The 21,019-nt window shown below is 45.7% G+C and overlaps 1 protein-coding gene across 2 annotated transcripts in view; it reads right to left on the bottom strand.

The window, feature by feature from the left end:
- Window positions 1-21,019, bottom strand: part of SEC14L2 (SEC14 like lipid binding 2) — a 156,469-nt gene that overhangs the window by 30,000 nt on the left and 105,450 nt on the right. For both annotated transcript variants that reach the window (XM_063913384.1, XM_063913385.1), the window contains exons 5-10: window positions 10,099-10,287; window positions 9,770-9,865; window positions 7,376-7,436; window positions 6,501-6,584; window positions 6,175-6,281; window positions 1,642-1,781 (exon numbers count right to left, since the gene is read on the bottom strand). In XM_063913384.1, the coding sequence (XP_063769454.1) occupies window positions 1,642-1,781; window positions 6,175-6,281; window positions 6,501-6,584; window positions 7,376-7,436; window positions 9,770-9,865; window positions 10,099-10,287 (677 nt within the window). The remainder of the gene's footprint in view (window positions 1-1,641; window positions 1,782-6,174; window positions 6,282-6,500; window positions 6,585-7,375; window positions 7,437-9,769; window positions 9,866-10,098; window positions 10,288-21,019) is intronic.

Raw genomic sequence — 21,019 nt, 5'->3', positions numbered from 1 at the left:
AGAGAAATACACAAATTGCTATATGTTGACTTAGAAACATTGGGGGGGGGGGATCAATTTGTTGGAAGGTTAAGTCAGGACCATGTATGATATGAAGCTGTACACATTTGGGATAACTACAGGAGGAAAACTCTGTTTTACATTGTATCTGTTTTACATAGCAATATGATTCCCTGCCACCAGGGGTTACTAGGCCTCCGGTTACGTGAGGTGCAGTTCTGGAAAGTTCCACAGATACTGCTTTTCCAAATTTGTTCTGGGTCCAGGGGTTAGGTACTTTATTACTAATCACCATTATGGTTTGCACCTGATACCTGCCTGTTTAAGTCTGCCTGATCCCAGCATTCTTTGCCGAAGTATTAATGTCTCATATGCTGGACTTGTGTTCTTGTGAGTGTCTGTGATCTGCCTTGCCAAGATTTCTGGATGCCTATTCCTGTGTATACTTTTCTGCTATAAACTTCTGTATATGTGTGCCTGCAAATAGAGTAACTTGTACCACCAGATTAACATATTTTATATATTTAGCCATTTGTGAGTTACTGCCTGCTTTATTATTTATTAATGTGGGACTTTATTTGTTTCTGCCATTTGCTACCATTCTGAACACTGAGCTATTTGCTGCAATTATTTCCATTGTGCATATTCTGGTCTCCAAGTGTTTCCCTTATGTCAGCACACCTGTATATATCAGGACTCACTGTATTTCCTAGAGTCTGCATTTTTAAGTGTATCCTGCATCAGGTCAGTCTGTAGTGTATACCTTCTCCCAGAATAAATACAAGCATATGAATATTGCTAACTTCTGACCAGAGGGTTCATAACATCCATATGGGGTGTGAGTGACCTTTTCTTGTCTGGATAGTATTAATTTGTAAGGTTCTGATGGAACATCACACTTAAGGCCCGTACACACTGGTCGATATATCGGCCGTTCTCCTGAACGGCCGATATTTTGCGGGAGCGTCGGCCAGTGTGTACGGCCGATACGTCTGTGAACTCCGTCGTTCACAGACGTATCGCGTCAGCCGCGCAGCACAGCCGACGGCCAATATATCTACCGATATATTGGCGCGTAGCTGTGTGTGTACGGGGCGGTCGGCCGACCGCCCGTACACATGCTGCGGCGGCTGGCGGTGATTGACAGGTGTACTGGGCGGGCGTGTGTACACGCCCGCCCAGTTCATGACGTCAGTCCCCGACGGATCGAGCAATGTGTATGCTGAACACACTGCTCGATCCGTCCATAGATATATCTGCAGATCAATTGATCTGCAGATATATCTGTTAGTGTGTACCCACCTTAAGTTGAATCACTCCCCTTGAAGTGTGTCCACACATGTATCAATACCAGGCAGTTGGTCTGAAGTTGCTTTGTCGGTGGCCACAAAAATAAGGTAAATTCAGTCAGAAGATAACTGCTATCGGACTGTGGCCATTTTCTGGATGTCCTGACAGGACCCAGTGACCACTGATGTGATCCTGGCCAGGCTGGGTATTGGTCCTGCATCTCAATTTGTGTGTGGTTGCCTATAGATAATGTAGCATAGTAAACAGTAAAGCAGATAAGTCTGTTGAGGCAGGTGTCTGGAAGCCTCTCTTCCTCTCCCTACTAACTCACAGAAATGAGTGGCCACTCACCTGAGGACACATCCTGGGAACAGGATCTCATACTCCATTTGCTGACTGGAGCCTCTATTAATAGTAACACTGTGCTCATAATTCTGCTGCACTTGGTCCCGTACATAGTATGTCTTAGGGATGTCTCCACCGTAATTTATCTGAAACATAGATACCAGAATAACACATGAAGAAAACGAATATGAGCATATGCATTACACACTGCTGTGTCAACATAGCATTTACATTTATTCCATCCTTTACTTAATCCTGTGCTTATCGCTGGCAAAGCTTTATTCCCTTACTGTATTACCATCGACCTCTTGAAAGGGCGGATACTTGAACAAACCGCAGTCAAAAACAAGTAAAAGATCACAGGACAACTTCATCATCCACCCCCTGAGTAATAGGTAATAGAAATAGGTATATAAAAAAAAACTTGTGACACTATGGGGTATATTTACTAAAATGCAGGTTTTAGAAATGGAGTTGTTGCCCATAGCAACCAATCAGAATCTAGCTATTATCTTCTAGAAGGTGCTAGATAAATAAGTAGAATCTGATTGGTTGCTATTGGCAACATTGCCACTTCTAAAAACATGCACTTTAGTAAGATGCCCCTACATCTTTTTCCATGTTTTAAGCTGCTGCTTATACCAGTAACAGAATGGAGTCTTCCTGCAAACCGTGGTGTGTGTTACTTGTGGCGAAGCTCCCAGGGACACGCAGAGCTCACTACCTATAACCCATAATAAAGTTTCAGAGTCCAGATACAGAAATGTATATACTATTTTATGATCATTTATAGATTTGACCTTTTCTTCAGTACATACAAGCAGACAGTCTGATAAGAGGAATAGTTATTTCTAGTCTGTGAAAAAATAACCGTGTAAGATAAGTTTCATAGACAGTGTACACATACAAGCATGGCTTCCTTAGCTATAGTATAAAGGTGGTCATTCCGAGTTGATCGCTAGCTGCATTCGTTTGCTGTGCAGCGATGAGGCAAAAAAAGGCACTTCTGCGCATGCATATGCGGCGCAATGCGCACGCACGACGTACTATTACAACGAACGATGTAGTTTCACACAGGGTCTAGCGAAGCTTTTCAGTCGCACTGGTGGCTGCAGAGTGATTGACATGAAGTGGGCGTTTCTGGGTGTCAACTGATCGTTTTCAGGGAGTGTTCGGAAAAACGCAGGCGTGCCAGGAAAAATGCAGGCGTGGCTGGGCGAATGCAGGGCGGGTTTGTGATGTCAAAACTGGAACTGAACAGTCTGAAGTGATCGCAAGTGCTGAGTAGGTATTGAGCTACTCTAAAACTGCACAAACAAACTTTGTAGCCGCTCTGCGATCCTCTTGATCGCACTTCTGCTAAGCTAAAATACACTCCCAGTGGGAGGCGGCATAGCGTTTGCACGGCTGCTAAAAACAGCTAGCGAGCGATCAACTCGAAATGACCACCAAAGTCTGAAAAAGTCTAAGAAAATCATATAACCAATAAAACAAAAAAGAAATCAACAACCTGCCTTCCATCAGATGAAGCTCATAAAAAAAGGTAAATAAAAAAACCTTAACAGTAATAAAATAAGTAAAACTAAGGTAAAGTGTAAATTATTTCACCTTTGTGGTCTTTTTATAAAATGATTTAGGGCGTGATTCATGTTTGTAAGTAAAGCAAAAAAGCATGCAAGTGGGCATTACCATGTTACATAGAAGGTTGGGCAGATGTGAAATGTGCAGAGAGATTTAGATTCGGGCCTCATTCAGCATGGATCGCATTTGCAAAGCTGCTCGCAGGCAGATCCATAGTAATGCAAATGAAGTAGGAAGTGTTAAACACATTCTTGCTGCATTTGTGATCCCAAAGCTTGTCGCAGCCTGGGATCAACATCACGACAAGCTATGTAACCCACAGCTTACTCAGGCTGGCCGTCGCAGGGGGTCTTGCAAGGCCAAGAAATCTGCGTATGAGACGCCCCTGTTTCCGGAAACGCCGGCTGTCTCCAGCCCTGCTCTACCCGCCTCTGCCTGTCAATCAGGCAGTGGCTGTTGTTAAATTGCGAGCCACATGCAGTACCTGCTCTGCACATGCGTAGAACAGGTCTTGTGCCTGCGCAAATTTCTGAATACTCGGGAAACTGCGCAGGAGATCGCTTGTGCAATCCATGCTGAATTAGCCTATTGGTGGGGTTTGTTCAAACTGAAATCAAAATTGCAGTGTAACAATAAATCTGTCTTACATTTGTGGGCTACATGCACAAGTAGTCAGTATTTACCATGCACAGAAAAAATAGAAATGCATTTGCTCCCCTTACAGGAGCTTTGTCCAGACACAAAGGGGGTCATTCCAACCTGTTCGCACGCAACGGTTTATTGCTGCGGTGCGAACGGGTGCGGAATGCGCGGGCGCAGTGTGCGTGTGCGCCGTTACCCAGCGACAGGGGTCGCCGGGTTACGTTGCGACTTACAAAGGAAGCGGTCGCAGAGTCGACCGCTAAGAAGACTGACAGGAAGGGGGCGTGGCTAGGCGGATCCGGAGCATTTGGAGCTGTTTTTGGGGAGTGGTGAGTATAACGCAGGCGTGTCCAGCAGAACGGAGGACAGAGGAGTGACGTCAAAGCCGAGCCCATCATCGCTGGATCCATCGCACAGGGTAAGTAGGTTTAGGGTTGGTCTTCTTCTGCTTGGATTTTTTTTAGCTTAGCAGGGCTTCACAAGCGATCGCAGCCCTGCTAAGCTAAAATACACTCCCCCATAGGCGTGGGCTAGTTTTTGCTTTACTTACAAACATGAATCAGGCCAGTAATACATTACACCCATATAATCTCTTTTTTACAAAGAGAACACCCTACCTAGTAGAAATGGTATGCGTGGGAAGGAAATGGACATTCATTGTCCTGCCCATGTCACATTATTTACACAAACAAATGACGCTGATGAGGTGGTTGTGGGACAGGCAAGTGTTCATTCCAGCACTGCCCTGTGACAAGAGAGACCATCAGATTTAGCATATCTGGTAGACTATGCCTTTGGAAAAAAACGTTTAATAGAGAATGTTTTAGTCACAACTAAACTAAATTTTCAATTTAAATCTACTTGTACAAAGCATTGTTGTGGTGTATTCTCATGTTCAATGCATCTCAGCATGTTTCCAAGGGTTCTGAGAACAGGTAATACTAGTAGTAGAAGTACTAGAGTAAATGGAATATTTGAAACCCCAAATATAAATATAAACCTGCGCCAAGCTCTAAATCTCTGCCAAAGTAATCATATGACCTCATCATATATGAATAATACACTTGTCCACAAGGACAAATCTAATCTTAGGTCCTTGCAAATCTTCTGCTAAAGCAAGAAAATGGACCTGGAGGAACCACTACACAATCCATATGAATAAGACGATATACTCCCTATTCTTCACTGTTTTCCATGCCTTAAGTTTACAGCATTGCTGACTAGCATAATGCTGGACTCAAAAGCTATTAAATTTAAGAATCTCAGTATTGTCCCAGATGAGGGTGAAGAGCCATTAGATGGCAGTCAAGGCATATGGTATATCATGCGGTGCCAAATCCCAGCAAGCTGTTTACCAGCTCCAATGCTGCTGCTCCGTGCATCTACTGACACCCTCACACTCCCCGTTTGGTCTCTCATCTCGATCCACAAGTGTGCATGCTGGCCGGCATTTTGCTTCTTCAAGAGACTCTCCTGTTTTGACTCTGTATATATTGATCTAACTAACCTCTATTTAACCACTTGGTATGGTGAGACTGTTACCAACCCTGCTTGCTGATCACAGTCCAGCCTACCATACTAAGAACCGGATCAGGAGGCAGTGAAACTTTATGTCCTTTGCTGCAGCCCACTGGCTTGTTAGGTGCCATGCCTCCGTTCTAAAGGGCCCCATACACTACAGCGACATGTCAGACCCTCAAGTCGCATAAGATTTCCCTTGAAATGCCCGGCAGCTTCCTGGGCCGCAGGATCAGGTTCTTTTGCATACGATGTATCGTATGCGATCCCAGCCAAGCCTGTGGGATCTGAGATATCTTTAGTGCAGCACTTCCGATCTAGGGGATCCGATCCGATGCTCACGGGACAGCGCATCGGATCGGAAGTAAAGCACATGCGATTTGCCCGTTTTCATCCGATTTATCAGCCTGAAACGTCGTAATCGGATGAAATCGGGCATTATCGTACTAGTGTACAGGGCCCGCACAAATCTTAGCTGGGAGTTCAGAATCCATCATCCCAAAACGATGACCATGCTTGAACATGTCTACAGTCAATTTCATATTCTGCCTATTTAGTTTTATCAGATACATTTATGTATTTGTATGATCAATACTGACAGAGAGCCAAACACCCAATGTTAAGTGGTTGATGTGTGGCTAACTTTATTCTTCTAATTTTGTATATCATTTTATTGTTTATTATTTGCATTGTCTCATTAATGTACTGTGTAATACCACAAATACTAATGAGAATCACTGTTTAAAAAACAGGTACAGTAACAGGATGTCAGGATTCCAGTTTGGCCAGTGTCAGTACCTTAGATTTACATTTTGGATCTCCATCTGGGTCTGCTAGGGTCCCACCATAGTATTTGGGTAGTTCCTCTGGAGAGATGTATTTCTGAAGCACTTCTTTCCAGTTATCTAGAAAATGCACACAAAAAAATGGCTGCTCCTCATCCAAGTAATGCACAAACTCAAAACCGCTAAACATCATTTGCATTGTTGGCAGTGGAGGAGGTGGGGGACCTTTGAAGTATTGATCACAATGAAAAATGTTCTTTAGTTGAATGAAAATTTAGATATGTTCCATAAGCAGAGGTTTTCTTGTACCTCCATTGTAATCGCTCCCAGACTCCTTACCTCCTACCACAATGATCTTCCTCCTTGTATCCTCACTCAAGAAATGTTTAACAAGGTTGTATGCCACTGGGAACAGTTTAGGAGCTGTAGTGGAAGAACAGGAGAGTCACACAGTCATCAATAACTAATACAAATTACACTGTAACATAAAACAAAATGATACATATTACTCTCCCACGCATTACTGCTTCCACAACACTGCTAAATCCCAAGCAATATTCAGTATTGTTCATGATCAACTACATCTTTACCAGACACAGATGACTGAAATATACATAGAACAAAAAAATCACATGCCTATGTCTGTATGCAGGTTTGTCACATCTTACATTTTCAAATGGTAAGGCAAAACGGGGATGGAAGGGGCAAACCCAGTCCGAGTATTATAACTACTGTATCTGGTGTTCTCCCCTTTAAAAATTAAATGGAAATATTTTCAACTGTAGCAGAACAAATGCAAATATCAACAAAGTAATGTAATCAGATGTCCATGATTTGCTATTGTATCCATACTAGTATTTATTATATACAGTGTGAGGTTCTAGATGCACTCAGCCTATCAGAAGTGGGTGCAGATTGTCATTATCAGTGCAAATTTTACATTTGGGTTCAAGCATCCTTAAGAGATACGCCTCATAATAGATGCATCCTCATCTCTGTGACCAGGCCTATCTTGCACGAACATGCCATTACTGTAATTGGCATATGATTGCTGCATATATCCACCCATACTCCATCTCTATAAGCGTAAGCAGCTGTAAGTGTAAGACGCTACCATACCTGCAAATCACACTAACGAGTCACTTAAGTAAAACATACAGACAATAAAATTGCAATATAAAGTTTTTCTTTTATTAAGATTACATTGAACTCACCTTTAATCACAAAGAGTCTCTTTAAAGCCTCAGGATAATTATCTTCAAACATTTGCAAGACCTGGACAACAAGAATTTTCAATCCAGTTTGTAATTAGTGTTCCACCTTTTGAAAATTAAATCATACAGTTTTTGTAAAATTCAACCCATTTCTAACCACCACCAAGGTCCTGACACAGCAACTGCCATCAGCCTCAGCCTTGCACCACAGCTCCAGAAAATCCCAGTATGTAACTACAGCCCACAGCATTCTCACCTGACCACTACAACTCCAGAAAATCCCAGTATGTAACTACAGCCCGCAGCATTCTCACCTGACCACTACAACTCCAGAAAATCCCAGTATGTAACTACAGCCATCAACATTCTCACCTGACCACTACAGCTCCAGAAAATCCCAGTATGTAACTACAGCCATCAACATTCTCACCTGACTACTACAACTCCAGAAAATCCCAGTATGCAACTATAGCCCGCAGCATTCTCACCTGATCACTACAACTCCAGAAAATCCCATTATGTAACTACAGCCCGCAGCATTCTCACCTGATCACTACAACGCCAGAAAATCCCAGTATGCAACTACAGCCCGCAGCATTCTCACCTGATCACTACAACTCCAGAAAATCCCAGTATGTAACTACAGCTCGCAGCACTCTCACCTGACCACTACAGCTCCAGAAAATCCCAGTATGTAACTACAGCCCGCACCATTCTCACCTGACCACTACAACTCCAGAAAGTCCCAGTATGTAACTACAGCCCACAGCATTCTCACCTGACCACTACAGCTCCAGAAAATCCCAGTATGTAACTACAGCCCACAGCATTCTCACCTGACCACTGCAACTCATGAAAATCCCAGTATATAACTACAGCCCACAGCATTCTCACCTGACCACTGCAACTCATGAAAGTCCCAGTATGTAACTACAGCCCACAGCATTCTCACCTGTCCACTACAACTCCAGAAAGTCCCAGTATGTAATTACAGCCCACAGCATTCTCACCTGACCACTACAGCTCCAGAAAATACCAGTATGTAACTACAGCCCACAGCATTCTCACTTGACCACTACAACTCCAGAAAATCCCAGTATGCATGCTCGGACTGGCCCACAGGGGTACAGGGGAAACCACCGGTAGGCCCCACTGCCTGGAGGGCCCCTCCTCCTCTAGGGATCAGGTTCTAGACTGTGCACTTGAATTATCTATTATACATGTTACTTTATACTGCACAGGATTATGATGTATTCTCTACAGTACATTGCTGTCAATAATTTGGCACATTATCATGCATGCACTAGCATTAATTACTATATAAATTATCAAGGAGTCCAGACCAGGTACTCTATAATGGTTAGCCAAACCTCTGTGGAGGCTGGCCACACCCCCTTTGGACACTGACCACACCTCTAATCATGGGCCCATACCATTGCATACCCCCGGTGGGCCCTTCATACTCCAGTCCGACACTGCCAGTATGTAACTACAGCCCGCAGCATTCTCACCTGACCACTACAGCTCCAGAATGGACACTAACTACCACAGCAACCACGGTTACACTGTTATCTCCTAAAAAAAACAAAAACCCTTCAAGCTGTTTTACCACTACATAAAATATTTTATTAAGGAGCCCCTCCACCTGCTTAGAGTTCTGGGGCTGTTCCATGCAGCCATTTTCACTGTGTAGGCCCTATCAGTTCTGTAATACAGATTCTCCACAATTGGATTAACCAATTGGGAATGATGGTGGAGAAGGGGAGGCTGGTTGAGCAGAATGACCACTCACAACGCGCACTAAGAGGAATGCAGAAGCCCACGGAAAAGCGGCTTTACACAGCAGGCACTCCCTCTGGAGGGATAGGGCACGTAGGTGATAATGAAGCTTTAAGGTGATCTCCATATGACCTGTCTAGCTACTTGTTGGTAGCCTGATCAGAAATTGAGAGATGGTATCACAAAACCATATTGTAGTTACCCTTCCCTTAAACACTTAGCACTATACCTGTTAGGGGGGCATTTATCAAAGCACGGAGAGTGATAAAGTGGAGAGAAATAAAACGCTAACCAATCAGCTCCTGTAATTTTACAAACACACAATGGAAAACGAGAGTTACAAGTTGATTGGTTAGTGCTTGATTTCTCTCCACTTTATCTCTCTTCATGCTTTGATAAATACCCCCCTAAATCACCATCTGGAACAGCCCACAAACTAAACTTGCATTTGACTCTGTAACAAGTCATACTGTATGTTCTCAACCACTCACTAACCTATCTGTATGTCTGTAGTCTAAATACATTGTGAGTAGCCCATTATAATGCATCAATATGACCTAATAATATCGGAGTAGCCTGCAAAGGGTAGCAGTCGGCACTTGTGTGCAATCTTACCTCCCCATATAAATCCACTGCAGGTTTCCATAGATGCTTCAGTCCCAAGCCCTCTACATCATAGATCATCACAACCTCTTCAACCTTTCTGCCCAGCTGTAGAAAAGACATGAAGTATACGTGAATATGAACACTACACCTATGCAAACTATACAAGGATGTACTATAGAGACTTCTGCGTATGTCATTTCTAATAAACTCTTTTACACTTTATTAGGGAATAAAGGCCTTAAGATATGACATATTTGTGGATACTTTGTACTCTCACTACTCCTGCAGACAGAAGAAGCTGGTATCTGAGTCTTAGTTTAAGGTTATGGGGCTGATACCTTTTCACTCTGCATTCGGCATTCTTGTTGCATTCTCTCACAATCCCTGACTTTAGTCTTCATGAGGTCCTGTTTGGAAGCGGAGAACAGCAGCCCTTTAGGGTCCAGGGGCCCGATGACATCATACCAGATAGGGCTGCCTTCCCGGTCAAAGCCGCACAATCCTCCAGACAAATACTTCTGGACTACCTGATGATATAGTTGTAGAGAAAGTGAACTGAAGTATAAGCTATAGAACAACAATTACAGGACGCAGTAGAGACCATTTCACCAAGAAAGAATGTAGAAAAAGATAACCCAATCTGTCTACGTTTAGTTACAGACTTTAAAATAATTGGTTTTACTGTAAAACAGTTTGTGTTACAGAAATGTAACTTGATTTTGTATGGTGCATTGATGCTGCCTGCAGAACTTTAAGGTGTGCTAGCACAACACAGGATCTCCTACCAAAGCATGCATGTATGAGAACAGGGGTCTGATGTAGAGGTGGACGATGCTGCATTCGCTCTTGTGTCTGCTTCCAAAGTCATGGCTGCATTAATAGTCAAATGTTAGTATCAGCCCTACATCTAAAGGTTGGATAAGAAATGCCAGCAGTCTGGATCCCGAAGGTCAGAATCCCGACAGATTCCGATATTTTCACCTTACTTCTAATCCTAACCCTCCCCTTCCCACAGCCTAACCCTAACCTCTCCTCACGCAGCCTAACCGTAACCCCTCCCTCCTGCAGCCTAACCCTAACCTCTCCCTCCTGAAGCTTAACCCTAACCTCTTCTTCCTGCAGCCTAACCCTAACCTCTCCCTCCCACAGCCAAACCCTGACCTCCCTCTCCCGCAGCCTAACCCTAACCTCCCCTTCCCGCAGCCTAACCCTAAACTCTCCCTCCCGCAGCCTAACCCTAACCTCCTGCAGCTTAACCCTAACATCTCCCTCGCGCAGCCTAACCCTAACCTCTCCCTCGTGCAGCCTAACCCTAACCTCTCCCTCATGCAGTCTAACCCTAACCTTTCCCTCCCGCAGCCTAACCCTAACCTCTCCCTCCCGCAGCCTAACCCTAACCTTGCCCTCCTGCAGCCTAATTCCTAACCTCATCATCTTCACCTAGTTCATTCATTTAAAAAAAATGATAATTTCTGAGCATTGTTTTTTTTGGGGGGGGGATGGGGTGTGGAATAGTTAAGTGGTTAATGACCCTTAAGGTGATGGCCTTATATGCTTCATTTTATCTACAACTAAATTATCTATGAAGTGATTCTGTTTATTAGATATATAAGGGAAAATGTTCGCCCTGGTTTCATTTCTATGTTATTAGAATTGTGAGGCTGTATCCTGTTTTATATATTAGGACTTCTAATATCATCTGAAGTGTTTATTAATATAGACAAGCTTCCTTAATAAACACTGAAGTGATGATATTAGTACTCCCCGATAAGTGACACTGCATTTGCTCCTCTGGATAGCCATAACCATATTTTGAGACCAGACAAGCGAATAGCCACAGAAATGGGACACACAAAGAGCCTACTAACTGTCCTGATTTAGGTAGGATAGCCCTGATTTGTGGGTTCTGTCTATCTTCCCCGAACTGGCTAGCTTTGTCCGAATCAAGTCAGAAGATTTGGAGGGGTGTCCCATTTACAGCTGATATGCAGTGCAGTGATGAACAGGTTCCGCGTGCACCTGCTATGATTACTGGAACAGGTTAGGGAGGGAACAAGCACATTCCCCTGTGATGTGTGACCATGCCCACTTTCTGTTTGTGGTGGCACAGGCATGCTTGTCACAATTTGCCAACATAAAGAGTAGATTAGAATATAAACCTTATATATTACATTTTATAGTATATTACTGAAATGTATTTCTTGGCACACATAAACAGGGCGATCACTAATCTGACACCTTTCGTTATGCAGAGCAGATTTTGCTAATGGATCAGTTAAAAGGGATTTTGCAAATCTGGGTTGCAGCCATATAAACTGCTCAGCTTAAAATTTCAACAGAAAACACTACATCTGTACTCCAATTTGCATATAGCCATTGACAACTTAATGAGACATACTAAGTAATTCAAGCTTTTCTGGAATAAAGATGCTGTATATGTAATATTGTATGTATATTTAAATTCTATGGGCATATTTAATAAACATAATTATCTTAAAAAAATCAGGAAATTGTGATGAAAATTCAAATACGGGAGCCGCCCCAATTGCCAGTGACTCCCGGCCATTGATGTTTGGCAGCGTGTTTGGGTGGCAGTTGGTGTTACTCCCCTACTGGAGAAGAGACAAACTTATCTCCATCTCCAGAAAACATAAATATCACAATTTCCTGATTTTTTTTAGATAATAAGAATTTACTTACCGATAATTCTATTTCTCGTAGTCCGTAGTGGATGCTGGGAACTCCGTAAGGACCATGGGGAATAGCGGCTCCGCAGGAGACTGGGCACAAAAGTAAAGCTTTAGGACTACCTGGTGTGCACTGGCTCCTCCCCCTATGACCCTCCTCCAAGCCTCAGTTAGGATACTGTGCCCGGACGAGCGTACACAATAAGGAAGGATTTTGAATCCCGGGTAAGACTCATACCAGCCACACCAATCACACCGTATAACTTGTGATCTAAACCCAGTTAACAGTATGATAACAGAGGAGCCTCTAGAAAAGATGGCTCACTACAACAATAACCCGATTTAGTTAACAATAACTATGTACAAGTATTGCAGACAATCCGCACTTGGGATGGGCGCCCAGCATCCACTACGGACTACGAGAAATAGAATTATCGGTAAGTAAATTCTTATTTTCTCTGACGTCCTAGTGGATGCTGGGAACTCCGTAAGGACCATGGGGATTATACCAAAGCTCCCAAACGGGCGGGAGAGTGCGGATGACTCTGCAGCACCGAATGAGAGAACTCCAGGTCCTCCTCAGCCAGGGTATCAAATTTGTAGAATTTAGCAAAACGTGTTTGCCCCTGACCAAGTAGCTGCTCGGCAAAGTTGTAAAGCCGAGACCCCTCGGGCAGCCGCCCAAGATGAGCCCACTTTCCGTGTGGAATGGGCTTTTACAGATTTTGGCTGTGGCAGGCCTGCCACAGAATGTGCAAGCTGAATTGTACTACAAATCCAACGAGCAATAGTCTGCTTAGAAGCAGGAGCACCCAGCTTGTTGGGTGCATACAGGATAAACAGCGAGTCAGATTTTCTGACTCCAGCCGTCCTGGAAACATATATTTTCAGGGCCCTGACAACGTCTAGCAACTTGGAGTCCTCCAAGTCCCTAGTAGCCGCAGGCACCACAATAGGTTGGTTCAGGTGAAACGCTGAAACCACCTTAGGGAGAAACCGAGGACGAGTCCTCAATTCCGCCCTGTCCGTATGGAAAATCAGATAAGGGCTTTTACAGAATAAAGCCGCCAATTCTGACACGCGCCTGGCCCAGGCCAGGGCCAACATCTTTAAGTGGTTCAAACCAATGTGACTTTTGGAACCCAAAAACTACATTGAGATCCCAAGGTGCCACTGGAGGCACAAAAGGAGGCTGTATATGCAGTACCCCTTTTACAAACGTCTGCACTTCAGGGACTGAAGCTAGTTCTTTCTGGAAGAAAATTGACAGGGCCGAAATTTTAACCTTAATGGACCCCAATTTCAGGCCCATAGACACTCCTGTTTGCAGGAAATGTAGGAATCGACCCAGTTGAAATTCCTCCGTCGGGCCTTACTGGCCTCGCACCACGCAACATATTTTCGCCAAATGCGGTGATAATGTTTTGCGGTTACATCCTTCCTGGCTTTGATCAGGATAGGGATGACTTCATCCGGAATGCCTTTTTTCTTCAGGATCCGGCGTTCAACCGCCATGCCGTCAAACGCAGCCGCGGTAAGTCTTGGAACAGACAGGGTCTTTGCTGGAGCAGGTCCCTTCTTAGAGGTAGAGGCCACGGATCCTCCGTGAGCCTCTCTTGAAGTTCCGGGTACCAAGTCCTTCTTGGCCAATCCGGAGCCACGAATATAGTGCTTACTCCTCTCCATCTTATAATTCTCAGTACCTTGGGTATGAGAGGCAGAGGAGGGAAAACATACACTGACTGGTACACCCACGGTGTTATCAGAGCGTCTACAGCTATTGCCTGAGGGTCCCTTGACCTGGCGCAATACCTGTCGAGTTTTTTGTTGAGGCGGGACGCCATCATGTCCACCTTTGGTTTTACCCAACGGTTTATAATCATGTGGAAGACTTCTGGGTGAAGTCCCCATTCTCCCGGGTGGAGGTCGTGTCTGCTGAGGAAGTCTGCTTCCCAGTTGTCCACTCCCGGAATGAATACTGCTGACAGTGCTATCACATGATTTTCCGCCCAGCGAAGAATCCTTGCAGCTTCTGCCATTGACTGCTTCTTGTGCCACCCTGTCTGTTTACGTGGGTGACTGCCGTGATGTTGTCCGACTGGATCAACCCGGCTGACCTTGAAGCAGAGGTCTTGCTAAGCTTAGAGCATTGTAAATGGCTCTTAGCACCAGGATATTTATGTGAAGTGATGTCTCCAGGCTTGACCATAAGCCCTGGAAAATCTTCTTCCCTGTGTGACTGCTCCCCAGCCTCGCAGGCTGGCATCCGTGGTCACCAGGACCCAGTCCTGAATGCCGAATCTGCGGCCCTCTAGAAGATGAGCACTCTGCAACCACCACAGGAGGGACACCCTTGTCCTTGGTGACCGGGTTATCCGCTGATGCATCTGAAGATGCAACCCCGACCATTTGTCCAGCAGGTCCCACTGGAAAGTTCTTGCGTGGAATCTGCCGAATGGGCTTGCCACCATTTTTCCCAGAACCCTTGTGCATTGATGCACTGAGACTTGGCTCGGTTTTAGGAGGTTCCTGACTAGCTCGGATAACTCCCTGGCTTTCTCCTCCGGGAGAAACACCTTTTTCTGGACTGTGTCCAGAATCATCCCTAGGAACAGAAAACGAGTCGTCGGAACCAGCTGCGATTTTGGAATATTGAGAATCCAACCGTGCTGTCGCAACACTACCTGAGATAGTGCTACACCGACCTCCAACTGTTCCCTGGATCTTACCCTTATCAGGAGATCGTCCAAGTAAGGGATAACTAAAACTCCCTTCCTTCGAAGGAGTATCATCATTTCGGCCATTACCCTGGTAAAGACCCGGGGTGCCGTGGACCATCCAACGGCAGCGTCTGAAACTGATAGTGACAGTTTTGTACCACAAACCTGAGGTACCCTTGGTGAGAAGGGTAAATTGGGACATGAAGGTAAGCATCCTTGATGTCCAGAGACACCATGTAGTCCCCTTCTCTTGAATTTGAACCTCTGTATGTAAGTGTTCAAAGATTTTAGATTTAAAATCGGTCTCACCGAGCCGTCCGGCTTCGGTACCACAACAGTGTGGAATAATACCCCTTTCCCTGTTGCAGGAGGGGTACCTTGATTATCACCTGCTGGGAATACAGCTTGTGAATGGCTTCCAAAACTGCCTCCCTGTCTGCTTGTAAAGCCACAGCGTCATGCTGAGGGCTTGGCAGAGGCGGGAGAGGGCTTCTGTTCCTGGGAACTGGCTGATTTCTGCAGCCTTTTTGCTCTCCCTCTGTCACGGGGCAGAAATGAGGAACCTTTTGCCCACTTGCCCTTATGGGAACGAAAGGACTGCGCCTGATAATATAGCGTCTTCTTATGTTGAGAGGCGACCTGGGGTAAAAACGTGGATTTCCCAGCTGTTGCCGTGGCCACCAGGTCTGAAAGACCGACCCCAAATAACTCCTCCCCTTTATAAGGCAATACTTCCATATGCCATTTGGAATCCGCATCACCTGACCACTGTCGTGTCCATAACCCTCTTCTGGCAGAAATGGACAGCGCACTTACTCTTGATGCCAGTCGACAAATATCCCGCTGTGCATCACACATATATAGAAATGCATCTTTTAAATGCTCTATAGGCAATAATATACTGTCCCTATCTAGGGTATCAATATTTTCAGTCAGGGAATCCGACCACGCCAACCCAGCACTGCACATCCAGGCTGAGGCGATTGCTGGTCGCAGTATAACACCAGTATGTTGTGTAAATACATTTTAGGATACCCTCCTGCTTTCTATCAGCAGGATCCTTAAGGGCGGCCATCTCAGGAGAGGGTAGAGCTCCTGTTTTGACAAGCGTGTGAGCGCTTTATCCACCCTAGGGGGTGTTTCCCAACGCACCCTAACCTCTGGCGGGAAAGGATATAATGCCAATAACTGTTTAGAAATTATCCGTTTTTTTATCGGGGGAAACCCACGCTTCATCACTCACCTCATTTAATTTCTCAGATTCAGGAAAACTACAGGTAGTTTTTCCTCACCGAACATAATACCCCTATTGGTGGTACTCGTATTATCAGAAATGTGTAAAACATTTTTCATTGCCTCAATCATGTAACGTGTGGCCCTACTGGAAGTCATATTTGTCTCTTCACCGTCGACACTGGAGTCAGTATCCGTGTCGGCGTCTGTATTTGCCATCTGAGGTAACGGGCGCTTTAGAGCCCCTGACGGCCTATGAGACGTCTGGACAGGCACAAGCTGAGTAGCCGGCTGTCTCATGTCAATCACTGTCTTTTGTAAAGAGCTGACACTGTCATGTAATTCCTTCCAACAGTTCATCCACTCAGGTGTCGACCCCCTAGGGGGTGACATCACTATTACAGGCAATTTGCTCCGCCTCCACATCATTTTCCTCCTCATACATGTCGACACAAACGTACCGACACACAGCACACACACAGGGAATGCTCTGATAGAGGACAGGACCCCACTAGCCCTTTGGGGAGACAGAGGGAGAGTTTGCCAGCACACACCAGAGCGCTATATATATACAGGGATAACCTTATATAAGTGTTTTTCCCCTTATAGCTGCTGTATTGTTTATACTGCGCCTAATTAGTGCCCCCCTCTCTTTTTTTAACCCTTTCTGTAGTGTAGTGACTGCAGGGGAGAGCCAGGGAGCTTCCCTCCAACGGAGCTGTGAGGGAAAATGGCGCCAGTGTGCTGAGGAGATAGGCTCCGCCCCTTTCTCTGCGGCCTTTTCTCCCGTTTTTCAGTGTAATCTGGCAGGGGTTAAAATTCATCCATATAGCCCTGGGGGCTATATGTGATGTATTTTCGCCAGCCAAGGTGTTTTTATTGCTGCTCAGGGCACCCCCCCCCTAGCGCCCTGCACCCTCAGTGACCGAAGTGTGAAGTGTGCTGAGGAGCAATGGCGCACAGCTGCAGTGCTGTGCGCTACCTTGGTGAAGACAGGATGTCTTCTGCCGCCGATTTTCCGGACCTCTTCTTGCTTCTGGCTCTGTAAGGGGGCCGGCGGCGCGGCTCTGGGACCGGACTCCATGGCTGGGCCTGTGTTCGATCCCTCTGGAGCTAATGGTGTCCAGTAGCCTAAGAAGCCCAATCCACTCTGCACGCAGGTGAGTTCGCTTCTTCTCCCCTTAGTCCCTCGATGCAGTGAGCCTGTTGCCAGCAGGTCTCACTGAAAATAAAAAACCTAAAACTAAACTTTTCACTAAGCAGCTCAGGAGAGCCCCTAGTGTGCACCCTTCTCGTTCGGGCACAAAAATCTAACAGAGGCTTGGAGGAGGGTCATAAGGGGAGGAGCCAGTGCACACCAGGTAGTCCTAAAGCTTTACTTTTGTGCCCAGTCTCCTGCGGAGCCGCTATTCCCCATGGTCCTTACGGAGTTCCCAGCATCCACTAGGACGTCAGAGAAAATTATGTTTATTAAATATTCCCCTAGAACTTTTATTTCAGTGACCAACATATTAAAGCAAAGCAACTAGTCAAGTATTATTGTATACTGGATGAGCCAAATATATGAAGTCATGGGAAAATGTCAAGTTTTAAAATAAGAATTTACTTACCGATAATTCTATTTCTCATAGTCCGTAGTGGATGCTGGGGACTCCGTCAGGACCATGGGGAATAGCGGCTCCGCAGGAGACAGGGCACATCTAAAGAAAGCTTTTAGGATCACATGGTGTGTACTGGCTCCTCCCCCTATGACCCTCCTCCAAGCCTCAGTTAGGTACTGTGCCCGGACGAGCGTACACAATAAGGAAGGATCTTGAATCCCGGGTAAGACTCATACCAGCCACACCAATCACACCGTACAACTTGTGATCTGAACCCAGTTAACAGTACGATAACAAACGAAGTAGCCTCTGAAAAGATGGCTCACAACAATAATAATAACCCGATTTTTGTAACAATAACTATGTACAAGTATTGCAGACAATCCGCACTTGGGATGGGCGCCCAGCATCCACTACGGACTATGAGAAATAGAATTATCGGTAAGTAAATTCTTATTTTCTCTAACGTCCTAGTGGATGCTGGGGACTCCGTCAGGACCATGGGGATTATACCAAAGCTCCCAAACGGGCGGGAGAGTGCGGATGACTCTGCAGCACCGAATGAGAGAACTCCAGGTCCTCCTTAGCCAGAGTATCAAATTTGTAAAATTTTACAAACGTGTTCTCCCCTGACCACGTAGCTGCTCGGCAAAGTTGTAATGCCGAGACCCCTCGGGCAGCCGCCCAAGATGAGCCCACCTTCCTTGTGGAGTGGGCCTTTACAGATTTAGGCTGTGGCAGGCCTGCCACAGAATGTGCAAGTTGGATTGTGCTACAGATCCAACGCGCAATCGTCTGCTTAGACGCAGGAGCACCCATCTTGTTGGGTGCATACAATATAAACAACGAGTCAGATTTTCTGACTCCAGCTGTCCTTGAAATATATATTTTTAATGCTCTGACAACGTCCAGTAACTTGGAGTCCTCCAAGTCGCTAGTAGCCGCAGGCACCACAATAGGCTGGTTCAAGTGAAAAGCCGAAACCACCTTAGCGAGAAAATGAGGACGTGTCCGCAGTTCTGCCCTGTCCGAATGGAAAATCAGATATGGGCTTTTGTACGATAAAGCCGCCAACTCTGAAACTCTCCTGGCTGAAGCCAGGGCCAGTAGCATGGTTACTTTCCATGTAAGATACTTCAAATCTACAGATTTGAGAGGCTCAAACCAATGAGATTTGAGAAAATCCAAAACTACGTTTAGATCCCACGGTGCCACTGGGGGCACAATCGGGGGCTGTATATGTAGTACACCCTGCTGTATATGTAGTACACCCTTGACAAAAGTTTGTACTTCAGGCACTGAAGCCAATTCCTTCTGGAAGAAGATTGATAAGGCCGAAATTTGAACTTTAATAGACCCCAATTTGAGGCCCATAGACAATCCTGCCTGCAGGAAATGTAAGAATCGACCCAATTGAAATTCTTCCGTTGGGGCCTTCTTGGCTTCACACCACGCAACATATTTTCTCCAAATGCGGTGATAATGTTGTGCGGTCACTTCCTTCCTAGCCTTAATCAAGGTAGGAATAACTTCCTCTGGAATGCCCTTTTCTTTTAGAATCCGGCGTTCAACCGCCATGCCGTCAAACGCAGTCGCGGTAAGTCTTGGAACATACAAGGTCCCTGCTGAAGCAGATCCCTTCTTAGAGGTAGAGGCCACGGATCCTCCGTGAGCATCTCTTGAAGTTCCGGATACCAAGTTCTTCTTGGCCAATCCGGAGCCACTAGTATTGTTCTTACTCCCCTTTTCCGAATAATTCTCAGTACCTTTGGTATGAGAGGCAGAGGAGGAAACACATACACTGACTGGTACACCCATGGTGTTACCAGAGCGTCCACAGCTATTGCCTGAGGGTCTCTTGACCTGGCGCAATATCTGTCCAGTTTTTTGTTGAGGCGAGACGCCATCATATCCACCTTTGGTTTTTCCCAACGGTTCACAATCATGTGGAAAACTTCCGGATGAAGTCCCCACTCTCCCGGGTGAAGGTCGTGTCTGCTGAGGAAGTCTGCTTCCCAGTTGTCCACTCCCGGGATGAACACTGCTGACAGTGCTATGACATGATTTTCCGCCCAGCGAAGAATCCTTGCAGCTTCTGTCATTGCTCTTCTGCTTCTCGTGCCGCCTTGTCTGTTTACGTGGGCGACTGCCGTGATGTTGTCCGACTGGATCAACACCGGCTGACCCTGAAGCAGCGGTTTTGCCAAGCTTAGAGCATTGTATATCGCTCTTAGCTCCAGTATATTTATGTGAAGAGACGTCTCCAGGTCTGACCATACACCCTGGAAGTTTCTTCCCTGTGTGACTGCTCCCCAGCCCCGTAGGCTGGCATCCGTAGTCACCAGGACCCAGTCCTGTATGCCAAACCTGCGGCCCTCTAACAGATGGGCACTCTGCAACCACCACAGGAGAGACAACCTTGTTCTTGGTGACAGTGTTATCCGCTGATGCATGTGCAGATGCGATCCGGACCATTTGTCCAGCAGATCCCACTGAAATGTTCGTGCATGGAATCTGCCGAATGGAATTGCTTCGTAAGAAGCCACCATCTTTCCCAGGACTCTTGTGCATTGATGTACTGACACAGTTCCTGGTTTTAGGAGGTTCCTGACCAGTTCGGATAACTCCCTTGCTTTCTCCTCCGGGAGAAACACCTTTTTCTGAACCGTGTCCAGAATCATTCCCAGGAACAGCAGACGTGTTGTCGGGGTCAATTGAGATTTTGGAAGATTCAGAATCCACCCGTGTTGCTGAAGCACTACTTGGGTTAGTGCTACACCGACTTCCAGCTGTTCTCTGGACTTTGCCCTTATCAGGAGATCGTCCAAGTAAGGGATAATTAATACGCCTTTTCTTCGTAGAAGAACCATCATTTCGGTCATTACCTTGGTAAAGACCCGAGGGGCCGTGGACAAACCAAACGGCAGCGTTTGAAACTGATAATGACAGTCTTGTATCACGAACCTGAGATACCCTTGGTGTGAGGGGTAAATTGGGACATGCAGATAAGCATCTTTT

This window comes from Pseudophryne corroboree, chromosome 1, assembly GCF_028390025.1.
Source record: "Pseudophryne corroboree isolate aPseCor3 chromosome 1, aPseCor3.hap2, whole genome shotgun sequence".
Lineage (NCBI taxonomy): Eukaryota > Metazoa > Chordata > Amphibia > Anura > Myobatrachidae > Pseudophryne > Pseudophryne corroboree.
This window is presented reverse-complemented; position numbering and strand designations above follow the sequence as displayed.